General features: G+C 46.8%; 1 protein-coding gene across 1 annotated transcript in view; it reads right to left on the bottom strand.

Annotated features, from left to right (window-relative positions):
• The window catches only part of DENND11 (DENN domain containing 11), a 215,025-nt gene that overhangs the window by 109,871 nt on the left and 84,417 nt on the right, over window positions 1–20,737 (bottom strand). The window contains exon 3 of the mRNA XM_069628748.1: window positions 13,003–13,161. Within this exon, the coding sequence (XP_069484849.1) occupies window positions 13,003–13,161 (159 nt within the window). The remainder of the gene's footprint in view (window positions 1–13,002; window positions 13,162–20,737) is intronic.

A 20,737-nucleotide genomic window follows, 5' to 3' on the forward strand; every position in this document is an offset into this window, starting at 1 on the left:
GCTCGGTCTCCCTTCTTGCTCCACTTGCATGGAATTCTCTTCCCTCTGACATCCGAGAAAGAGTCCTCAACGATTTGTTCAGAACCAAAATAAAAGCCTACCTCCTCGCCTCCAAGATACCCTCTTAACCCATCTCTTATCTGCCTTCTGTGAGAAACCTGACTGTCTCCCTGACTGGTCCCCGGGGATCTGTCATGCAGGTGGCCAGGACAAGGCCATCGCTATTGGATCCAGTTCCTGGAGGTGGACCAGTGAGGGAGGATCACCTGGATGGGGTCCTCTGGGAGTGGAAGTGGGACACCGACGGGTGAGACATGGGAATTCCCACCTTATTACACCTTTTCCCCGCTCTTGGTCCTCTTCGTTCTGTCTATAACTCTTCTGTTCGTATCCTATGCTTGCTTTCTCTTAGTGATTCCATCTCTTCTGCTCTGCACTCTCTTCAATGGCTGCCGTTTGAATCTCATCAACTTTTTTAATTTCCTCTTTATCGTCTTTAAATGAGTCTATGGCCTAGCTCCTACTTACCTCTCTTCTCTTATTTCTTTCTATACCCCCACATGCTCCCTCCATTCACAATCCCATTTTTTAACAGTTCTATGCCCTCCTTGTGCCTCATCCCGCTTTTGTTCCTTTTCTTTGCATCACAGCTTTGGAATGCCCTTCCCCTTCCTTTGCGCTCCATTTCATCGTTTCCCCCTCTTCAACACCTTAAAAGTTACCCTCTTTCAAATTGATCTTTTGGTTTGATTGTTTCATTTCTCATTCTACTGTACTGTTGATTATATGGTTGCTGGAATGGGGTTTTCGTACCAGGTGAGACTACCTTTAGCAATCATCAAGGTTGCTCAACAATAGATTGTTTCTGTATTTCAGTGAATCTATGGGAATGCGCTGCAAGTTTCGAGGTGATGGCAGACCTGCACAGTGATCACCGGCCCATTTGCCTGTTATTGAAGGGTTTGCTGGGGGCAAGGGTTTCGCCTAGCCCATTGTCGGGAGTGCCCTCAGGTGCAAGAAGAATCAAATGGGGGACCATCCAAGAGGAGGAGTTGCACTATGAATCAATTAGTGAGACCGAATCCCTTGTGATGGACATTCTGGGTGATCATTTACCTGCGGGGGTACTCGTTGAGAAATTTACAGAACTGTTGGCTGCCCTCACAAATAAATTCACCACGGTTACAAGGACCAAGGGAAATGTAATAGAGAGGGTGGTTTGATGTGGCCTGCAAAAGGGCGAAGAAAACCTTGCTGTGTATACTCAAGGATCCGACGAGTAGTAGATCTGAGATAGCCCAAGTCAGGAAAATCTACCAACTGGAGTTTAAGAGAAGGAAACTGGAGTTAGAAAGGGAAGGCTGGGAAGGTTTTTTGTATGCCGCCACGAAAGGGTACCAGAGGCTTTTTGGGCCTATGTAAAAAGTGGACCAGAGGGGTGTTGGACCAATGCAGGAAGTGGCACACATGTGGAAGAAGGGGCCTGGTTAACCCATTTTGGGAACCTGCTTGGGTCAGAGGGCTCACAGGCTCTTTTAGACCATACAGGCTCCTGCCAGAAGTTTGAGGTGGAGGGGACGGTAAAGGCAATCAAGCTCCAAGCGCATAACCGAGCCCCGGGTCCCAATATGATCCCTTCAGATCTATTTCGGGATCCAGTAGACATGGGGGCGCCACTTTTAACTCTGGTGTTTAATGCTTGCATACAAGTAGGGAAGTACCCTCCATCTTGGAAAAAGGCAATCATTTTTCCAATTTTTTAAAAAGGGGGATAGGGGGATTTATCCAGGCCCGGCGCACATAGGCCAATTTCTCTATTGGATTCTTTTTTTATAATTTTCGGGAGAATACTTTTGGCCAGAATTGAAACCTGGATCGAGGAACAGTCTATCCTCTCGGACATTCAATTTGGGTTTCGCCCGGGAGTGGGCACAATAGAACAGAGCCTCAATTTATATATTTTAGTGGCCAATTCGGTTTTTGTCCAGGGCGAGGTGGTTTATCTGGCTTTTATGGACCTAAGCACAGCCTTTGACAAAGTGGATAGAGCGAAGCTTTGGGCTGTGCTTGAGTCCTTAGGGTGCCCCGGGGACATACTGCGGGTGCTGGTTGATCTCCATACAGACAACAAGGCTTGTGTATGTAGCGGTCCAGGTGGGCATTGCACGGCCTGCTTTGCGGGTGGGGTGTGGCGTAAGGCAGGGTTGGGTACTGGCTCCAATCTGCTTCTGCCTCTATATTAATGGCCTTTCACAGGACCTTACCGATATATTGGCTGACTTCCTGGTATTGGGGGGGAAAGGGTTTCCCGGTATTGGCCTATGCGGAGGATACAGTCCTATTGGCAAGAACACCAAGGGCTTTACAGGTCCCAATTAAAGCCTATTCAACATTCATGGATAATTTGGGCCTAAGAATTAATACCAAGAAGTCAGCAGTAATGACCTCTGTAGGAAGAAAACGCCCAGTGCCCATGAATCCTATGCTTTGTGCAGGGGAAATTATACCAAGTGTCGAGGTTTTTGACTACCTTGGAATACGTTTCTCCGAGGCACTAAATGGTAGGGACCATGTGGCCAATCAATCTGTAAAGATGAGTCAACAGATAGGCGGCATCTTTAGATTTATGTCAAAATGTAGATATTTAAGACCCACACACATAAACAAGGTTTAAACAATTTAGTTGAGTGTTTTTGACTCTTGCATTAATGGGCCGAATATTTTTTTTTTAAACCTTTCTTAATTTTTTTCATTAACAAGGCAACAGATGGAGCAAACACAACAAATAACCTCCCAATAATAATAAGTAACCACTTAACAAGTAAGCAACATGAAAAACACCAGCACATTTTCAATAACACCGAGCAGTGAAATCATAATTACCCCCTCCCCTGTAGAGAATAAACACCCTGCTCTGCCGTCAATTAAGAGCCACCCACCTATAGCGAATCCGCCGCCCTCAATTCACTTCCCAACAGAATAGCACAATAGATAACATTCCAAGTACAGCCAGCTGGCTGCCATAAACGCCCAGTGTGCTATTCTACTCATCTCCATCATCTGAGTCCACAGTCTCCTTGGCCATATAAGATCTCAAGGGGACCCAATAGTTACTTGGTCGACTCTTACTAGGTAGGGACGAAGCATACGGAGTTTCACGCCTCTCACAATTATTCAGACAGTTCAACCATTCTTGGAAGCAGTGGGATCTCTGTTTTCCCCATGCCCTTGCAATCAATGACCATGCTACAATAGACGCCATACCCAAAGGATTTTTTTCAGCGTGTGACCCCGTTTCAAACTATGACAGCAAACACTTCGGGGGAACCCTGCAGTTGACAATTAATCATCTTCCCCACGGCTGCTCTGATCTTCTCCCAAAACGGACGCATATGCATAGAATCCCATACCACGTCGAGGAAATTAGCTGTGTCCTGAGTACACCTATAACACTTAGCAGATCTGTCAGGATAATACTTCTGAAGCTGAGAGGGAGTGCAATAGCATTGGTGTAGGAACTTGAAATGGATCAACCGAAATCGATTATTCAAGCATAATCACTGCGTTTGCATACATATTACTTTTTTCACTGTAACTCAGTCAGTTCCATTCCCAGTGCAGACTCTCACTTTTCTCTGAATGCAATCTGCTTATCCACTCTGTTGCTTAATCATCTTATACAATGAGGACACTAGTTTTGTGTACCTCGGGGGGGTCAGTAACAAATGGAGCCAGGGGGGCCACCGCAGATGCATCCAGATAGCTCGACCACCTAGCCCGCAATTCTTCCCTCAGTCTAAAGAACAGCAGCATAGTTACTCCGGTCCATTCCACCCTTCCCTTAAGCGTGTCCCAGGTAATATTTCTTGTCCCGTTTCATATCTAATCCACGTATGCCGTAAATGGCAAAACCATGACCAAATAGCTCTTCAGCCCCATCATACGTCTCACCCTTTCCCACGCTTTGCACGTGGTGTCCACCGGCTGTATCTCTTTCCTCTCCACAGTGTTCCGTCTCCCTCACAGCATCCTCCTCATATCATCAGGGTAGGTTATCATCTTTTCCAGGTGAGCGGGTGGTAGGTACGGGGAGTGAAGCCACCACCTGTGTATTGTTGTTACACCACCAGATAGTAGGTAAACATGTCAGGGTATTCCAAGCCACCCTTCTCAAATGGTTGGGTCAATGTTTTGTATGAGACCCTGGTCAGTCTACCCACCGAGATTAAATCGCACCATCAGACCTCCCCAATCGTGTCCAGAAGTTGGAGAGGGGGGCTATTGGCACGTTAAAAATCTACAATAATTTTGACACCAACACCATCTTAGCAAGGGAAATACGAGCAGCCTGTGTTAGTGGGAGGAGGATTCAGGCTTCCACCTTATGCCCCAGGTGTTCCAGGGCCTTCACATAGTTTTCACTGTAAAGGGAAGCTGGGGCCGCTGTGACCATTATACCCAAGTACCTAATATCTGGAGGGCACCTTTTATAGATTTAAAGGCTTCCCCAATGTCTTTTTGTTGCACCCCGGGTGTGAAGGGCAACATCTCTTGATTTTTATTCCGGACAGTTGGCCAAAGTGGCATACCTCTTGTACTAAGTGCTGTAGGTTATGTTTAGGGTTTTTGACAAATAAAAGTATGTCACCTGCATAGAGTGAAATGGTTGAGATGTGAGAATAAGCTTTGACCCATCTGTGAGCATGATAATCTCGTATACAGTAGGCCAATGGTTTGAACGCTAGTGTGAAAAGAATGGGGGATAGGGGACATCGCTGAGGAGTACCACTTGTGGGCATAATGTAGCCCAAAACCACCTGGTTGGGAAAAACTCTAGCTCTAGGTGCTTTGTAGAGAAGCCTGTCCCACTGAAGGAACACCAGATCCAGCCCGAACTTCAAAGAGAAAAAGCCTATCACAGTGTCGAGTCTTCTCAGGATCGAGCATGGCTACAATAATCAGGATCTCAGTGTCAACGTTATGCATCAGGGCGAACAAGCATGCACATTTTTTGGGTGGACCGCCAGGAATTAATCCTGCTTGGTCCGGAAGAACTAACGCAGGCATGTGTGGGAGCAATCTGTCCGCCAATAGTTTCGCAAGTATTTTATTATCAGTATTTATCAAGGATAGTGGCCAATATGAGGCGCACTGCTGGGGGTTGTGATGTATCCTGCAGAGTCATCACTAACCCCAAGCCTAAAACCTACTCCCATGTGGCCAGGGAAAGGCAGCCGCTACCTGATCCTGACCCTTGGGGTGGCATTATGAGGGAGGATCACATGGAATGAGATAGCTGTCAGGGAGATGTCATGTCTTCTGTACAAGAGACCCGGTATTCCTCTACATGAAGAAGAGGAGCCCATTATTCGTAAATACCGGATGAAATGTTGTCATTTAGCAAATTCTTCCCCTGTTAAAACCCAAACCACTGTGTATGAAAAACTTCCCAGCGGAATAACCTTTGCACCTCAGGTATGCAGGGTTTACATTCAACATCCCTTGATTATAGAGCTTTTGATCTGGACTCTTGAGCACAACATCACTACACATAAAGTTAACATAACCTCTCCTGATGCTGACAAATTCTATTCCAACAACTATTTAAAACAATCTTGCTTTGAGAAATCTACAATGTATGTGGACTCCATTCCCATAATACGTAGGTCGCCGAGACGAAGAAGATGAACAAGGAGTCAATGGGGAGGAAATGTGACTAAGCAAGAAGTGCAGTCTAGTTGTTTAAAACCTAATCAGCTGTGCGGGATATTTAAACCGAGGGTGACCTACAGCTGGTGGATCGAGAAGGAAGCAAGGAGAGATGCTGCAGAGTACACGGAGCGTGAAGCGTCACGGCAGCAGAGGCAGCCCAGAGGAGAAATACCACGGGAAACGACTGCCTTTTCCATTTCTACCCTCCATTCATCCCAGTAGCCCTCACACCCCTTGTTCTCAGCATCTCTAATCTCTGTCCTCTTAGTCCCATGTGTAAGCAGGTTGCCTGCAGAGAAGGACTGGGAACTCTGACCTCAGGCAGACCTCCAGGATGGGCGAATTCTCACAGGCATCAACCTGTTTACTCAATTTAAGGATTAGCAGTCTTTGGGTGGCTTGCGATCAACCTCTGAACTCCTGCTCAGCCTCGCACATCATTTTGGACCAATGCATTCCCAGATGTATCGATTTATCTGCTTAATAAACAGCACTTCAAAAGGTTTTCGTGCTTATTTTAATCTGGATTTTACAAACTCCTCATCAAATCTGCTCTGGCCTTCAGAGAGGCTTCTACTGCCTCTTGCCATTGTCAAGGTACAGAACAGTTTCCCAAAGGCTTCCCCTGCCTCTTGACTTTATCAGGATTAACAAGTGATTACATGCCAGACCATGAGGGTTTGCAGCCTTCTGATGAGTATCACAAGTTTACTGGTAGTTGTTTCCATTAATGTTGGTGGTTCGTTCTCCACAAACAGCACCCCAGAAGTGTTTGGTACTGGTAGTATTTGTTTTCTTACTACAGTCGGATTGGTAGAACTTTTCCCTTCACATTCTTTGGATACTCATTGGTTTCAGGGATTTTGATTTTAGCCTCCCTCCCAGCGTTCTCAGTGGCTGATCAGCTGCCACGTTATGTGCTTGACCAAGCACAGACAAGATATGACAGCTATTTTGAAATAGTTATTTCACTCTTTTTTTCATCTAAAGATCTATCTTTCACCTCCCTTTCCCATGTTTGTGTCCTACCGGTCTTTGCAAACTGGTAGAAGATCATCTGCTGAGTAAATGCCCCTGAAGCCGGAATACTGCTGCATCTCAGCTATCTCCATACACCAATCTAGCAAACAGTCAGCCTGCAGCACAACATCATCAGATGTCAAAAATGGCATGGAGCATGTTTCTTGGTTTTTCGTTTTCCAAAATGTTGTTATTAAGTGCAATTCAAATTACACTACATGTATTTATTATGTGACAAAATAGAAATATCATCTACAGTCTATATTTCACTAACAATTGGGGTTCCTGGTGAAAAGCAGTGTGATGAATCTTGTCAATTCGTCCCTTGTCCCTACAGGGGAGCCAGCCCCTGTGAGGCTAGGGAGGTGAACACGCTCTGCAAGACCCTCTCTAGGGGTCTGGGCAAGTGGGACCTCACCTTGGTGTGACTCCACTCTTGGGGACAAGCACGCCCAGTCCGATAAGGAAGTCCGAGTCCGGAATACATTGCTTACATGGGACTTGGAAGAACTATTTTTACTCCTGTTCCATTCTTTCTATCTCTTTGGCGTCAGGTAATGCTGGATTTTATCTGACCGCCACAGTCAAAGAAGGACAGAACCTTTTTGTTTGCAATTACATACATAAACACAGGAGGAACTGTGAATGGAAGGGGATACTCCTACAGAGGGAGGAGAGTGACTCGTAGACAGAGGTGAGCTACAGACCAGCGGTGGCGTGGAGAGCGAGGAAGCCGCTAATCGGACGCTGGAAGGCTGGCATGCTTATTGACGGGGGAGCACAGGTCGGGAACAGTCAAAGACAGAACAGTGACCGTCTCATCTGGTGGCGTGACCACAAGTGAGCCATGGTGGGCTTGGAGCCCAATAACCGATGCCGAGACCAGAGTGCAGAGGGGAGCCCAGATCCAGGAGCTCTGCACAAGAAGTGTATTTGCTGCCGAGACGTGCAACAGCAGGGAAGTGAACGCTCCCAGCGAGAAGACACAAGTAAGAGGTACAAACTTTGACTGCCGCAGCTGGGGATGCTGAGGTTAAGGGAGTCTGATAAACCCACGCATAGAGAGTGAGTGAGCCTGTCGGAGGGCCATAGGGCTATGGAGAGCCCCAAAGGAACTAAGACGGTCAAGGCTGCAGAAGCCTACAAGGTTGCAGGGGCAAGATAAACCCCGAGCAGAGAGAAAGCAAGCCTGTCAAAGAACCACAGGGCTTCAGAGAGCCCAGAGGAACTATGAGACAGCCAAGGCTGGAGATTCCGTAAAGCTTACAGGAGCCTGACAAACCCAAGGGGGAAGACGCCTTACTCAAGACAAATGACAACAAAACCAATAGAGGATCAGGGGACTGTGAAGAGTCCAAGAACTACGAAACCCAACAATCAGAGAAACAGAATTAGGAGAAACCTGTGTGAAACAAACCCTGATTTTCATGTGGCAGAGGAAACCACACGAAAGACATTGACTTTTGACAACATAACCTGCAGCGAGGTCCTGAACAGTCCTTTGAAATACTGATGAACTTTTAAACATAAGCCACAAGAAGTCCAGTGATTGGGCCAGGCAGAAGCCGAAGACAGAGGCCATTGCTCCAACGTCCTCCTTTGTTGTTTTCCTTAAGTGGTAGGGCCAGTTAGCGGAATAGGATTTGGACTAAAGACGGTTTCCTTTTTTTGAGCACCATTAGTTTTAGTTTCTAGGTTAGGGAAATTCCCTCATCGAGATGAGGCAAGATAGGAGTTTTCCTTTAATTTTAATAAACACCCTTCAACATGTCAGTCATTGGTCCGAATCTGTCTGGTTCGCCACAGTACCCAATAGGTTTCAAGTGATGTGATGTGTGAAGGTCTGGTGCTATAAGATGAAAATCCAATCATCTAGGCCTTTGATACACTACATTACATCTATTTTCATTTTCTCCTGCTCTAAATTTTTGGGGCAAAGCTCTTCAGTGTCAACTCAACTGGGAATTCCATTTGCCCAAAGTAAAACTGAAATGTTCTTTCTGAGTTGGGATTCAGGTGGATAAGATAGGATAGGAATAATAAGTGTTGTACAAATGAATCTACCACCACAGCTCAATCATAGTGTCTTTATTGTGCAGCACAGCAATGACAAAACACAAATAACAAAACTACATTAAAACGGATATAAAATTACGTACACTAGTGCGCAACATTTGCAGTTGATATCAGCCATTGGCTAGTGTTCATTGACTCTTTGCAAGTAGGAAATCGTGTGCTTTTTGTATGTATATAATTGTGGTATCAAGTGACTTTATGGCTGGTTAGTAGTTTGCAATTTGACAATTTTATCCCTGGCGCACACAATATGTTATCACCACAAATCTATATTATTCAATACCTTTAAATGCCACAAACACACCATTCGTATTATTAGTTATTATTATAGGGATCAAACCCGCACAAGCATTGGTTTAGGACAGGTCGAGGGATTGTATGGACCCAACAGTCACATTTCGGGGCTTCACCTAATAGAAAACCTACCTGCACGGTAAAGAACTCGCTGAGTAAGGAAATGTGGCCTCATTAGTCTCACGACTATGCTCAGACAGGAGAGAAAGTACCTACAGGTCAGGTGTGTGCCTATATCAAACTAGTTTTCTTTATATTTCTCTTTCCCTAGAGCTTTACCACTAGTTTTCTCTCCCTTCATCTGTCCTTAACATTCTTTATCTTTCTCTCTCTCTGTAGCCTTCCTCTATCCTTTCTACGCATTGTCACATTTCTTTCTACTTTCTTAACATAAAAGGGGGTTCCTAAATTACAAATGGATGTAGTGGACCATTTATTTTATAAGCCACCAACTAGGAGGGTTAAAGGTGGCGTGCTGAATGTCTGAAATTGTTAGTAAAAATGTGCAATATTTGTTTGGATACACAATATGTAGCAGTATCCACATCAAAAAGATCTGCAAGAACAGACCAAAATATTAGATTCAACTGTAGGTTGCTGGTAGATTCAATCCCCAAAGTGCAGCTCTGGGAAAGTGTAGAATATCAGAATTAATATGGACTAATCAAAATGGGATGTTAATTAAGTCATATGGTACAATAACTAATTCCAGAAACATACTTTATAATGTAGTCCACAGAAATGTGTAGCTACACGTGAGAAATATGAAGTATGGGTTTCTAATAACATCTTTTTTCATTGCAGTCCATAAAGATCGTGGTACATAATTGAACAAAATAATAATGGTACAATAATTAATAAATTCAACTCTTTGGAAATTAACCAACCAATGACAAAGTTCCATTAACAAAATGATGTAAAATGTTTGAAGCGTGACAAAGTCATCAATATTGACATGGGTGAAAAAGATGGCTGAAGGATGAGAGCACACATTTCAGCAGATAAAGTATATAAGGGAAATATTGTTGCACATATATTAGAGGAGCAAGAGCTTCAGTTGTGAAGGGTGGCAACACCAAGGAATGAATTTAACTATAGAACAAATTGGCTTCACTGAGTACACAAGAACATGGACTTTCTATTTTATGTAAAGTCTGCTCACTGATACATTTTTGACATGTCAAAGTGTGGTGTGAAGTTGCAGAGGTTCATCGGTTTGCCAACAGAAATGGGATCGTTTCATATTTCCTATAACATTTTTTTTAAAGTCTAATAACCTCCCAATCAGCCCTACAGATAAGGGGTGTAGCAGCCACTTTTACTCCCAAAAATAGGTAAATACTCCCATAAAATGAAAAGGAAACGGACACGTAGAACCTTGTGCCCTTCCAGTCACATCTGTCTGGACCAGTAGTAGACATAGTACCATTTGAAGAAACTATTAACTGCCCGATTTCCGTTGTCCAGTTAAAACATATTTTTACTCTATTTGGGAACTCGATGTACATGTGTACTCCCTAAAAAATAATTTTGCTCTCAACTTAAAAAAAATAGGGAGCAAAATACTTCTCACTTGCAAATCTTATCTAAAGCACTGCTCCCAATCTTTGTTGCTTGTAGTTAAATATTCCTTCATATACTTTTTCATCAACTATCGAAGACTTTCGAATGTGCACAAGGTTTTGCTTGACTCGCTGAAGCACCACTTCAATTCACCATTGTTCATCACTCTTCACATTTGCCACCTTTCAGCTGGGTACCTAAAAGAGACTTTTGAATAAGCACCCACGTGGTGCCAGACCACTCCGTCTATGGTATTGTATCTTGGCTTCAAAGTTCACTCACTCATCTGCTGTTTAATTGTGTTTGTGTCACTTGCCACAAGCTTCATACACGGTTCTCTTCAGTTTTCACTATACAATGTTGCCGCTTGCAACTTTGGCTTCAACACAGACTGGTCTGGTACCAGTCTCCCCAACTCACCGGTAATGCTGACTTCACTGGCGCTGCTTTGTTGTAGGAGCCAAGGACCGTACCAAGGTGGCAAACGATTCTCCCCGTCTTGACTATTGACACGGGAGACCCGCAGGTACCTCCGACACACAATAAAGGATTCTTCAGCCTTGATTCCTGGTCTTAGTTTCCTATTCTCGAAGGTTCATGAAAGTAACAGTCTTTCGTCGAAAAGGTCAAGCTCCCTCCTTGCAATCCTCTTCGGTTTTGCCATCTTTCACCTTGTATTAAACTGCCATCTTGGAACTGTCGCTTCCTTGTGTGCTTTGCCTTGCTCAGTGTGCTCTCGTGCTCTGCCTTTTATCCGTGTGGGGAAGTGCGCTGGAAGTCAGGTGTGTGTAATGGTCAGTAATTGCCTGACCATTGTATTGGGGCATGTCAGGTACACGCCTCAGGTGTTAATCCATTTTCTCTGACAGTGAGCTGTCCGTGAGGAAATGTGTTGGGAAAGGGGGCGGGTTGAGTTCCTAAGTATCCTACTTGGTAGGATGGGGCAAAGGTGTTACAGGGAAGGGGATACCGCATCTCGCCATCCAGTTACCACTTCCACTTGCCGAAGACCCTTCATCCAGGTGATCCTACCGCACTGGTCCACCCCCAGGAACTGGACCCAAAAGCGATGGCCATGTCCTGGCCTCCTAGATGACAGATCCCCGGGGACAAGCGGGTGAGACACCTTCACGTTTCTCACAATAGGGAGGGAAACTCCTCCTAGCAGAGATGCATTTTCCCGCCCCATTTTCTTTTAGTACATATCTTCTGGTGAAAACATGACAACCTTGTTTCCAGCTCTCATTTCTGACCCCTTACTGAGCAGAAAAAAGGAACTGAAGTCATGGGGTGGAGCTGGTTCTACATGTATCACACATGACATCACATCTGGAGTCTTGGGTGCTACGAATGCCGAGTGGAACAGGCACACAGAGCCATAGTGCACTCCCAGGTGGCTGACAAAGTTTCACAAGCCAGACTTGTGCCTGAAGTTATTCTAATACATGGGTTTTAAACTTGTGAATTCTGAGCCACTTGAGTACACACGGGCACCTACCAAATGCTAGAACCGCTCATATGTCCCATTACAAGTAGCCACCTTCTTCCCTTTTAGAAGATCAAGGAGGAACATCCTCTGGGCTCAAATAGGGATGAGACAGCCACAAAGCTTGAAGACCACTGTTCTAAGAGGAGGAATCTGTGGGCAAAAGGAATCTTTACAAATTAAGATGCTTCGACTAAAAGGCACAATCTAACCCAATGTTTATTGGTTGCATACATTTTACAGTGTGTGCTTTTCAAATGCACGATTACCATGATAAGTCAAGGTTAAAGTGCACTGTAACGATTCCTTCACAAACAAGCAAGAACTGAATTCCCTTGTGAGCGCTGCAATGTGCTATTTTGAATTCAGTAAAGATATAAGACAGCAGCATAATTCTTAGCAGTCATTCATATATATTCTGGTTTTAAAAAAACATAATAAGGCATGGTGATTAGGTCATCTCCAACATATATACGGATTCCAACATATACTGCTAGTGCATTCCACGTTGAAAGAAAAAAAGGAAACAGCACTACATTTTGTTATTTCGAAGGGCGAAATCTGTGTTTGTAAACCGTGACATGTAATCAAGCCCTGTATTTGTGGGTGAATTTAATTTACGCTCTGTAAGGTTTCATGCCCAAACTGAAACACGCCGCTATAAAACAGTGTGTATCCTGTCCCAGTGTATAGGGTAGTTGGTATGTTTGGGTTTTGGAATCATTACAGTGGTGTGTCCCTCATCCATTGACGAATGTGACTCAGGTAATAGTACAATTGTTATTTTGGAGCAGTTTGTAAATGGCCCTGCCTAGGCGTCACCCAATAATTATCCCACAGGGGGTACTTACTGTACTTGGTTCTCTAAGAAGTTCATGTACCGATACAGCAACGTGTAAGAAGGTGAAAGGATCCCCACAGACTTCATCCGTGCTCCGCGTTCCAGCTCGCTCTCCACTGGCATGTTGGCAAAGCACGCTAGACCGAAGTAATGTCCCTTCCGAAAATAACTGCCAAAAATAAAGATATGTCAGGGATACCTACACAAAGAGAAAGAAATGTGTTCCCCAGGAAAAGAATGTTCACATTATTGAAATTCTTCAACACATTTAAATTGAATTAAAGCAGTTTCCATCAATGTCCGATTATGTCCATCAAAGTCTGTTTATGACTGCCCTCTATTAAATAGGTCTCCATGTACCTGCAGGAGTTACACATTGCAATATTTTAATGTCCAATTAAGCTTGCGCTTTCTTTTTCAACCGCTTTAACACATATTATGGATCTTACTTCTTTTTCTACACATTTCTTTTAACATTACTGTTCTTTGGTTGCCATATTTATCGAACATGAAATAATGTTTCAACATTTGTAATACAAATAATCCACAATAATCACAGATCCCATCAGCATGGCATTCAATCTTAAAGAAGCAATACGTTGTGTTTTACCAGACAAGGATATTTAAAATTGTGTCTCTACTCATGTTAATAATATTGTTTGTATCCAAATGATTTGCCACAACTCATTGTCGACTAAAATAAACTCTGCCTTCATTACTTACTTTCTTACCATCGGGTATATCCAAGTTCCATACGGCCCCCCCAACCCCAATTATAGGTCGCATTTCTCTTCTCTCGCACAAAGTGGGATAGCCACACTTAGTGATTCTCTCTTCTTCCTCAATTGTGATGCTTTATCAGCAAATGTATTGCCATGAATAGTTGAGTGAATTATATCCAAAATTCTAATTTGTCTGTCTTCGATCCCACTTCAGATTGCCTTAACCACACAATGAATCTGAAAACGTATTACTTTAATGACTTTTTATTTCTAGCAACATTTTCATGTCTAGCCGCATAACCAACACGTCTGCTGTATACAAGGACACACCAATCGTTACTGTTGCCATTTCACAGATGTTCAATCCTTGATTGGAACGGTACTATTAGCAGCAATGGGTTAATAGAGTGTTTTGGTTAATGGAAGTGCTCGATTACAAAGCTTCTACTGCGCTATGTATGTTCTAAGCCAATCCAACTGGTCCTCTAACGGGGACTTTCAATCTCTCTGTAGCTCCATCTATCCTTTTTCGTATTCCATCCCCTTTCTTTTAACTTCTTATTACGCTTGTTGTAATACTTTGTGACAATAATATGCAGACATCTGGAGTTATGGATTTCCAAGATGACATTATTTCATCCCTCGTCTCTATTCCAATCATTGTATTTAAATCTAGACTGTTGGTGCTGTTTTTCATATATTCAAACATTCCCCTATTTTCCGTTTATACTCATTGTAGGTGCATTTCAATTGTCCATTAGACACACGTTTACATTATCTGTATTCATCAATGTTTTTGCTTTGATTCACTAACTTAGGTGTAACATGTATTCAGAAGATCTGGCATTTATCCATCGACACTTGCAAGGCGATGATTTAATTAAGCACAAACAAATTCATAATGCCTTTTTACACTACTGAGCTTTCCTTTTTGGGACAGTTCTATAGCTGAGGGGTTACCACATAATGAGGGGGGTCCCTTATAAAAGGCCCAACCCAAAGTGTATTTAAGAAAAAAAGATATTAAACACAAAGATCTACTACTTGGGCAAAACTAAAAGGAGATACATTTCATGACAGTTTGAAGGCCTTCTTACATTCTAAAGCATTTGGGAACTTTCCCAGTCACTCAGTCTTGGAGAATCTTTCTCCCAGAAATCCAGTGCCAGCTGGAGCTTTGCTTTGTCAGGTAGAAAGGGCAGCCGAGTTTGACTGTCCGGTTTCTAGAGAGTAGCTCACAAGGGTATTAGAAAGCTCCCTCGCTGTAGCTCCTGCTCTCTATCCCCATACCTCTCAGCTTCTCTTGTTTTGGTCTTGGCCCTCTTTAATGCTACATTGCATGTTTGTTCCTCCTCCAACCGTGTGTTCAACCCCTTCAGATCGTGGTATCACCCCTACCCTGAGCAATGCTTATCCTCTCATCCTTTCGTGCTCTGTCTAGATTCACTGGTTTTGGCTTCCTCCCGTTTCCCAGCCTCCTCAAGTTTCTTTCCTTTCACCTCCTGATAGTCTCCTCCCAAAAACTCTTGATGTTCACATCCCAGCACCTCCTGATAATATTCTGCCACTGATTATACTCTTCCCCCTGCCACTTCATGGTAATCTCCTCCTGCCACAACCCATTTCCTCTGTCCATCTTGGCTCCAAACCGCACCACTCATTTTGCTCTCGCTCAAGTCTCCTCCTTTCATGAATCAGCAACTTGTTCCAAACTCCACCTGTGACTTCCTATAAACACCCACACTCCCTGACTAGAACCAAGCCCTTTTATCCCCTCAGCAGCTGGCTTATTTATGAAGGAGCGGTTGTGATTGGTTATATAGGAATGGTGCAACATTTTCACTCACTACTAGCCAGTGTCTAGTGATATTTGACACTTGGCAATTAAAATTGGTGTGCTCCCAAGATGGCGGACAGCACGGAGTAGACGTGCTGCCCGAGGCTCCTGACCCCAGAACAGTCACTAAGCGGTCCACCACCCCGCTTTCGTCGAGCAACTTCTGTGTGAAGTGGCGGGGCTCCCGAAGCCTACGGGAGCGATTCGAGCAGTCACCGGAGGTTGGGGCTTTGTAAGCGGAGCCCAGAAGCGTGGCGGCCCGCCGTCGGCAAGCCTGCCGACAGCTACTGAGAGAGGCCGAGGCTGAGGAGGGGGGGTGCCGGACGGCCTCCGGCAAGAGGCCCCCGACTGCAGAGCCAGCGGGTAGCGGTGCCCGCACGGGAGCGGCACCCTGTGGGGGCTTGCGGGCGGCGGGCCGGGTGCGGTGCGGCCCCGGCCGAACATCTGCCCCGCCGGTGGAGGTGGTGGAGGGGGCGTCGGCGCAAGTGGAGATTGCCGGCGGCATTGCGGCCTAGGGCGGGCCCCTCTCCCCCCTGAAGATCGGAGGAGGAAGGGCGAGAGCGGCTTGTGACATCAGCGCACCGCGACCAAGGAGTGGCTTGGAGGAATGTGGCTGCCCGGTGCCCTGGGAAGCGGCGGTGAGCGGGGGTAGTGGCGCCACGGGGGGGGCGGGCGGTTCCCTAGAAGCCTGGCAGCAGAGGAAACGGAGCGGGAGGTGTGAGCTGCTCCGACCCCCCCTTTTTTTTTTTTCCTTTTTAATGTGTTGTGGTGGCCCAGGAAGCGGCAGTAATTGTGGCCTAGGAGAGCTTGGCTTCCCCCAGGGAGTCTGGCGGGTTGGGGCCGCCCCCTATATCTTGGTGACAGTAGCAGTCCACGACCCTGTGGATTCTTCGTGGCAGGACAGTACTGTGTGGTATTCCCCAGTGTATGCTTCCACCCAGCCGGGGCTATATCACCGGTTCGATTCCTACTGATTCCAGCACCTGAGGATCACTGGCGCTGGGCCTCTTCCGTCTAGGCAGGATGTGCTGAGAGAGATTCAAGTGCTTCATGCCAATTTGGCTAAGACATTTCAGGACCAGTTTCAGTTGATGAGGGCAGATCTCAATGAGGCACTCGGGGAGATCAAGCAGGACTTACGGCAACTGGGGGAGAGGACTGACCTCCTGGAAAGGGGTCTCCAGGAAATAGACAAGGACACCACAGCCAATAGTGAGGCTATACAGCGCCTTGATGTGGCGACCCAGAATCTTGAGATCCAAATGGAGGATCTTGAAAATAGGTCGCGAAGAATCAATATTAGGGTGAAGCAACTACCGGAGTCGGTCTCGGACGGGGTCTTGAAACGGGAGGTCCAGGCCATCTTCGCGAACATTTTAGGAAGAGAGGAACCTGATGCCATCGAATTAGATTGTGTCCATAGGGTCGGAAAGCCCGCTAGGGGGCCCACCTCGAGACCGAGAGATGTGCTAGCCGCTTTTGCTAGATACGCGCAGAAGGAGGCAGTTCTCCAGGCAGCACGGAAACAGGAACCAATAGTGTATAAAGAGCAGCAGATAGCTCTATTTCAAGATCTGGCAAACATCACCCTAGTCAAGAGGAGACAAATGGCGCCGGTACTGAAGGTGTTGAAGGGTCGCGGCGTCAGATATAAGTGGACATTTCCATTTGGCCTCGTCTTCGATTGGGAAGGCTCGCAGAAACGGATTACGTCTGTCCAGGAGGGGTCTGCACTGCTGCGGCTTGACCTCGAGGAGGACCCCTTGAGTGGTGCTCGGCGAGTCGGAGACAACAGGCCAGGGCAGAGGCCGTGGGAATGGACCACGGTGGGAGATAAGAAGGGGAAGGGCACGAGAAGGAGCAACAGCTCCCTGAGGGAAGGGGAAGGGAGTGGGGCGGAGGGAGCCAATGGCAGCAAGGAGAGTACCTGAGTTGGGGTTTTGATATGCAAGGGGTGGTGGACCCTAAAGGTTGGTATAGGAGTTTGGGGAAGGGGAAGCAACATCTTGGGATCGGTAAGGGCAATGTGGCCCGGTAGGGGGAAGGGGGAGGAGCGGAATGGGCTTTTGCTCTGGCTTGGGGGTTGGAGGGGTGGTGAGGGAGTCCTAGCCCCAGGATGGGGAAGAATGGTAGGACTACCTCAGGGGAAGGGGGGAGTGGGCAGGGGTGGAGGGGGAGGGGGAGTTCTCACCCACAGTTGGGGTTTCAGGGTGGAGAGGGGTGGGGGGCTCGGAGGGAGGGGTGGGGTGTCGCCAATGGAGAGGAAGGGTACCTTGGACGGAGCGGAATGGAAATTAAGGGGGCGGGAGTCAGGGGGGAGTGCGGTATCTCTCCCGGGTGGTGATGGGGAGGCGCGGTAAAGTTACCATGGGGGTATGGCGGGCAAGCTGTTTGTTTGCACAACTTTCAAGTGGTTAACTCATACCGTGAGAGGTCTGAACTCCCCCCTTAAGCGTTCTAAGTTGGAGCTATTTACTAAGTCCCAAAGGCCAGACGTGCTGGCACTGCAGGAGACGCACTTATTAAAACGAGACCAAGGTCGCTTGCGCCCGAGGGGCTTGCCATTGATATTGTTCGCATCAGGGCCTACTAAAGGGGGGAGGGGGGAGTTGCCCTGGCCTTTGGAAAGGGAGTTAACTTTCGACTTCGTGACACCCTTAGGGATAAAAATGGAAGATACATTATGGCGAGGGGGGAGATTTTGGGATTCCAGTATACTATAGTCTCAGTATATGCCTCCAATGTGGGTCAAGAGCAATTCTTGCGGGATACTTTGAGCACCCTAGAGAATTTCGCCAGGGGACAGGTGATAGTGATGGGGGACTTTAACCTTGCCTGGGACAGAAAGAGGGACAGGTCCCTGTGTGACCGGGAATGGGGTGGCGCCATTGCTTCTCCTCAACTAAGAGGGAAATGGGAGGAGGCCGGGCTGCGCGACGCATGGCGTGCAATACGAGGTGAGGAAGAGGGATTTACTTTTCTGTCAGATGTCCATAAAACACAGTCCCGCATTGACTACATCTGGATCTCGGCTAGTTTGGTGGGGCAGGTGGAGGGTGTTGAGGTGGGCCCCCTGGGGATAGCGGACCACAAAGTGGTGCAACTGAACATGCGGCTCGGGAGACGCAGGCCAGTGGTGTGGACTTGGAAGTTCCCGGAGGAGCTCCTGAGGGATCAGGTTTTACGAGAGGAGCTAGGGGACAAAATCCGGGATTTCGTTGAGGAATACCAGTTGGGACACTAGTCAGAGTGTGAAGTGGGATGCCTTTAAAGCGACCTTGAGGGGGGAAATCATTGCTATGAAAGCGGAGAGAAGTAGATCGCTTAGAAGCCTGGAAACTCAGCTAGAAAATGAGGTCGAAGAGGCCAGGGCGTGCATGCAGGAGACCCCAACTCGGAAGATGCATAGGAAATACAGGTTGGCAGAGGCCCAGCTGGGGATCTTGCGCACTAAAAAAGTGGAAGAGGCTATGCTCAGGGTCAGGCAAACATTTTATGCCAAGGCCAATAAAGGCAGATTCGCTTCTGGCACGCCTCCCAAGGGGACAAAGGGAGCAGAAGATTATAACGGCAATTAAAGACGCGGGAGGACGTAGGCTTACCCAGGCTGAAGAGATAAGGGGGAGGTTGGTAGAATTTTACGGGGAGCTGTACTCCTCACAGAGCCTGCGTACCCAGGCACAGAGAGTTTCTGGAGGGCCTCCCCCTCCCGAGATTATCCAAAGAGGAAGGCGAAGAGTTAGGCCGACCGATTACAGAGGATGAGGTTAGGGCCACAATAGCGGCGCTTCCCCTCGGTAGGGCTCCTGGACCTGACGGCTACTCGGCTTCATTCTACAGGGCTTTCTCCCACCTTTTGGTTCCGCACCTAACACAACTATTTAACACGTTTGGTGAGGAGGGCGGAATCACCCCCTCGATGGAGGAGGCAAAGATTTCTCTTATTCACAAGGAGGGGAAAGATCCAGAGGAATGCTCCTCGTACCGCCCAATTGCCCTTATAAATACGGAGGCAAAAATTTTCACTAAGATCCTGGCGAAGCGCCTGGAGAGGCATCTGCCTCTCCTGGTCAACCAGGACCAATCAGGCTTTTTCGTGGGGAGGCAGACTGCTGACAATATCAGGAGGGTGGCTCACCTGGTGGAGAAATCGTGCAAGACGTCCACTCCGGTGGTTCTTTTGGCGCTCGACGCCGAAAAAGCGTTCGACCGGGTGGAGTGGTCGTTCTTATTTCAGGTGATGGAAAGGATGGGCCTGGGGACGGGATTTATACGAATGATCGAAGCTAATTACAAGAACCCCACCTCGCGGATCCTGGTCAATGGCGAGGTGTCCCAGCCGTTCAGATTGAGGCGGGGGACAAAGCAGGGCTGCCCCCTTTCTCCATTACTCTACGCAATTTATCTGGAGCCACTGCTTGTGGCCATTCGTGAGGCGGAGGAGATTCAGGGAATACCATTCGGGGGGAGGCAGCATAAAGTAGCAGCTTTCGCTGATGACATGTTGCTCACCCTCACGAACCCTAAGGTTTCCATTAGAGCGAGTATAGAACTCCTGTCCAGATTTGGCGAACTATCAGGATTGCGGGTCAATTTTTTGAAATCAGAACTTATGAATCTGGTGGAAGAAATACAGGCGACCTCCCCATTGAAATGGAGCCCTACCGGGCTATGTTACCTGGGAATTAGGGTTACACCATCATTGGAGGGTTGGTATGGGGCCAATTATGAGCCCCTGCTGCTGGATATTACAAAAGATTTAAGAAGATGGGGCGCTCTGCGATTGTCCTGGTTGGGAAGGGGTGCAGTCCTCAAAATGGTCGTGCTTCCTCGCGTATTGTATCTATTCCAGGCCATTCCCCTTCCAGTCCCGGAAAGTTTTTTTAAGAGACTAGATAAGGTGGTCAAAGAGTTTGTTTGGGAGGGGTAGAGGCCGCGCCTGTCTAGGCGGCTGTTAGTGGCCTCTAGAGAGAGGGGGGGCCTGGCGTTCCCTGACTTTCAACGTTATCACGAAGCTGCCCAACTAAGGGTGATCAGAGAGTGGTTTTCGGACTCCTACATTAAACATTGGGTAAAAATGGATAGGGCTGAAGCTCAGCATCATTTGGGGGAGGTGTTGTGGCTCCCGCGAAGATTGAGACCATCGCATTTATATTTAAGTGCGATTACTAAGGGTGTGGTGGATA

This window comes from Ambystoma mexicanum, chromosome 12 (assembly GCF_040938575.1).
Source record: "Ambystoma mexicanum isolate Mex_15411 chromosome 12, UKY_AmexF1_1, whole genome shotgun sequence".
In the NCBI taxonomy this organism is placed as follows: domain Eukaryota; kingdom Metazoa; phylum Chordata; class Amphibia; order Caudata; family Ambystomatidae; genus Ambystoma; species Ambystoma mexicanum.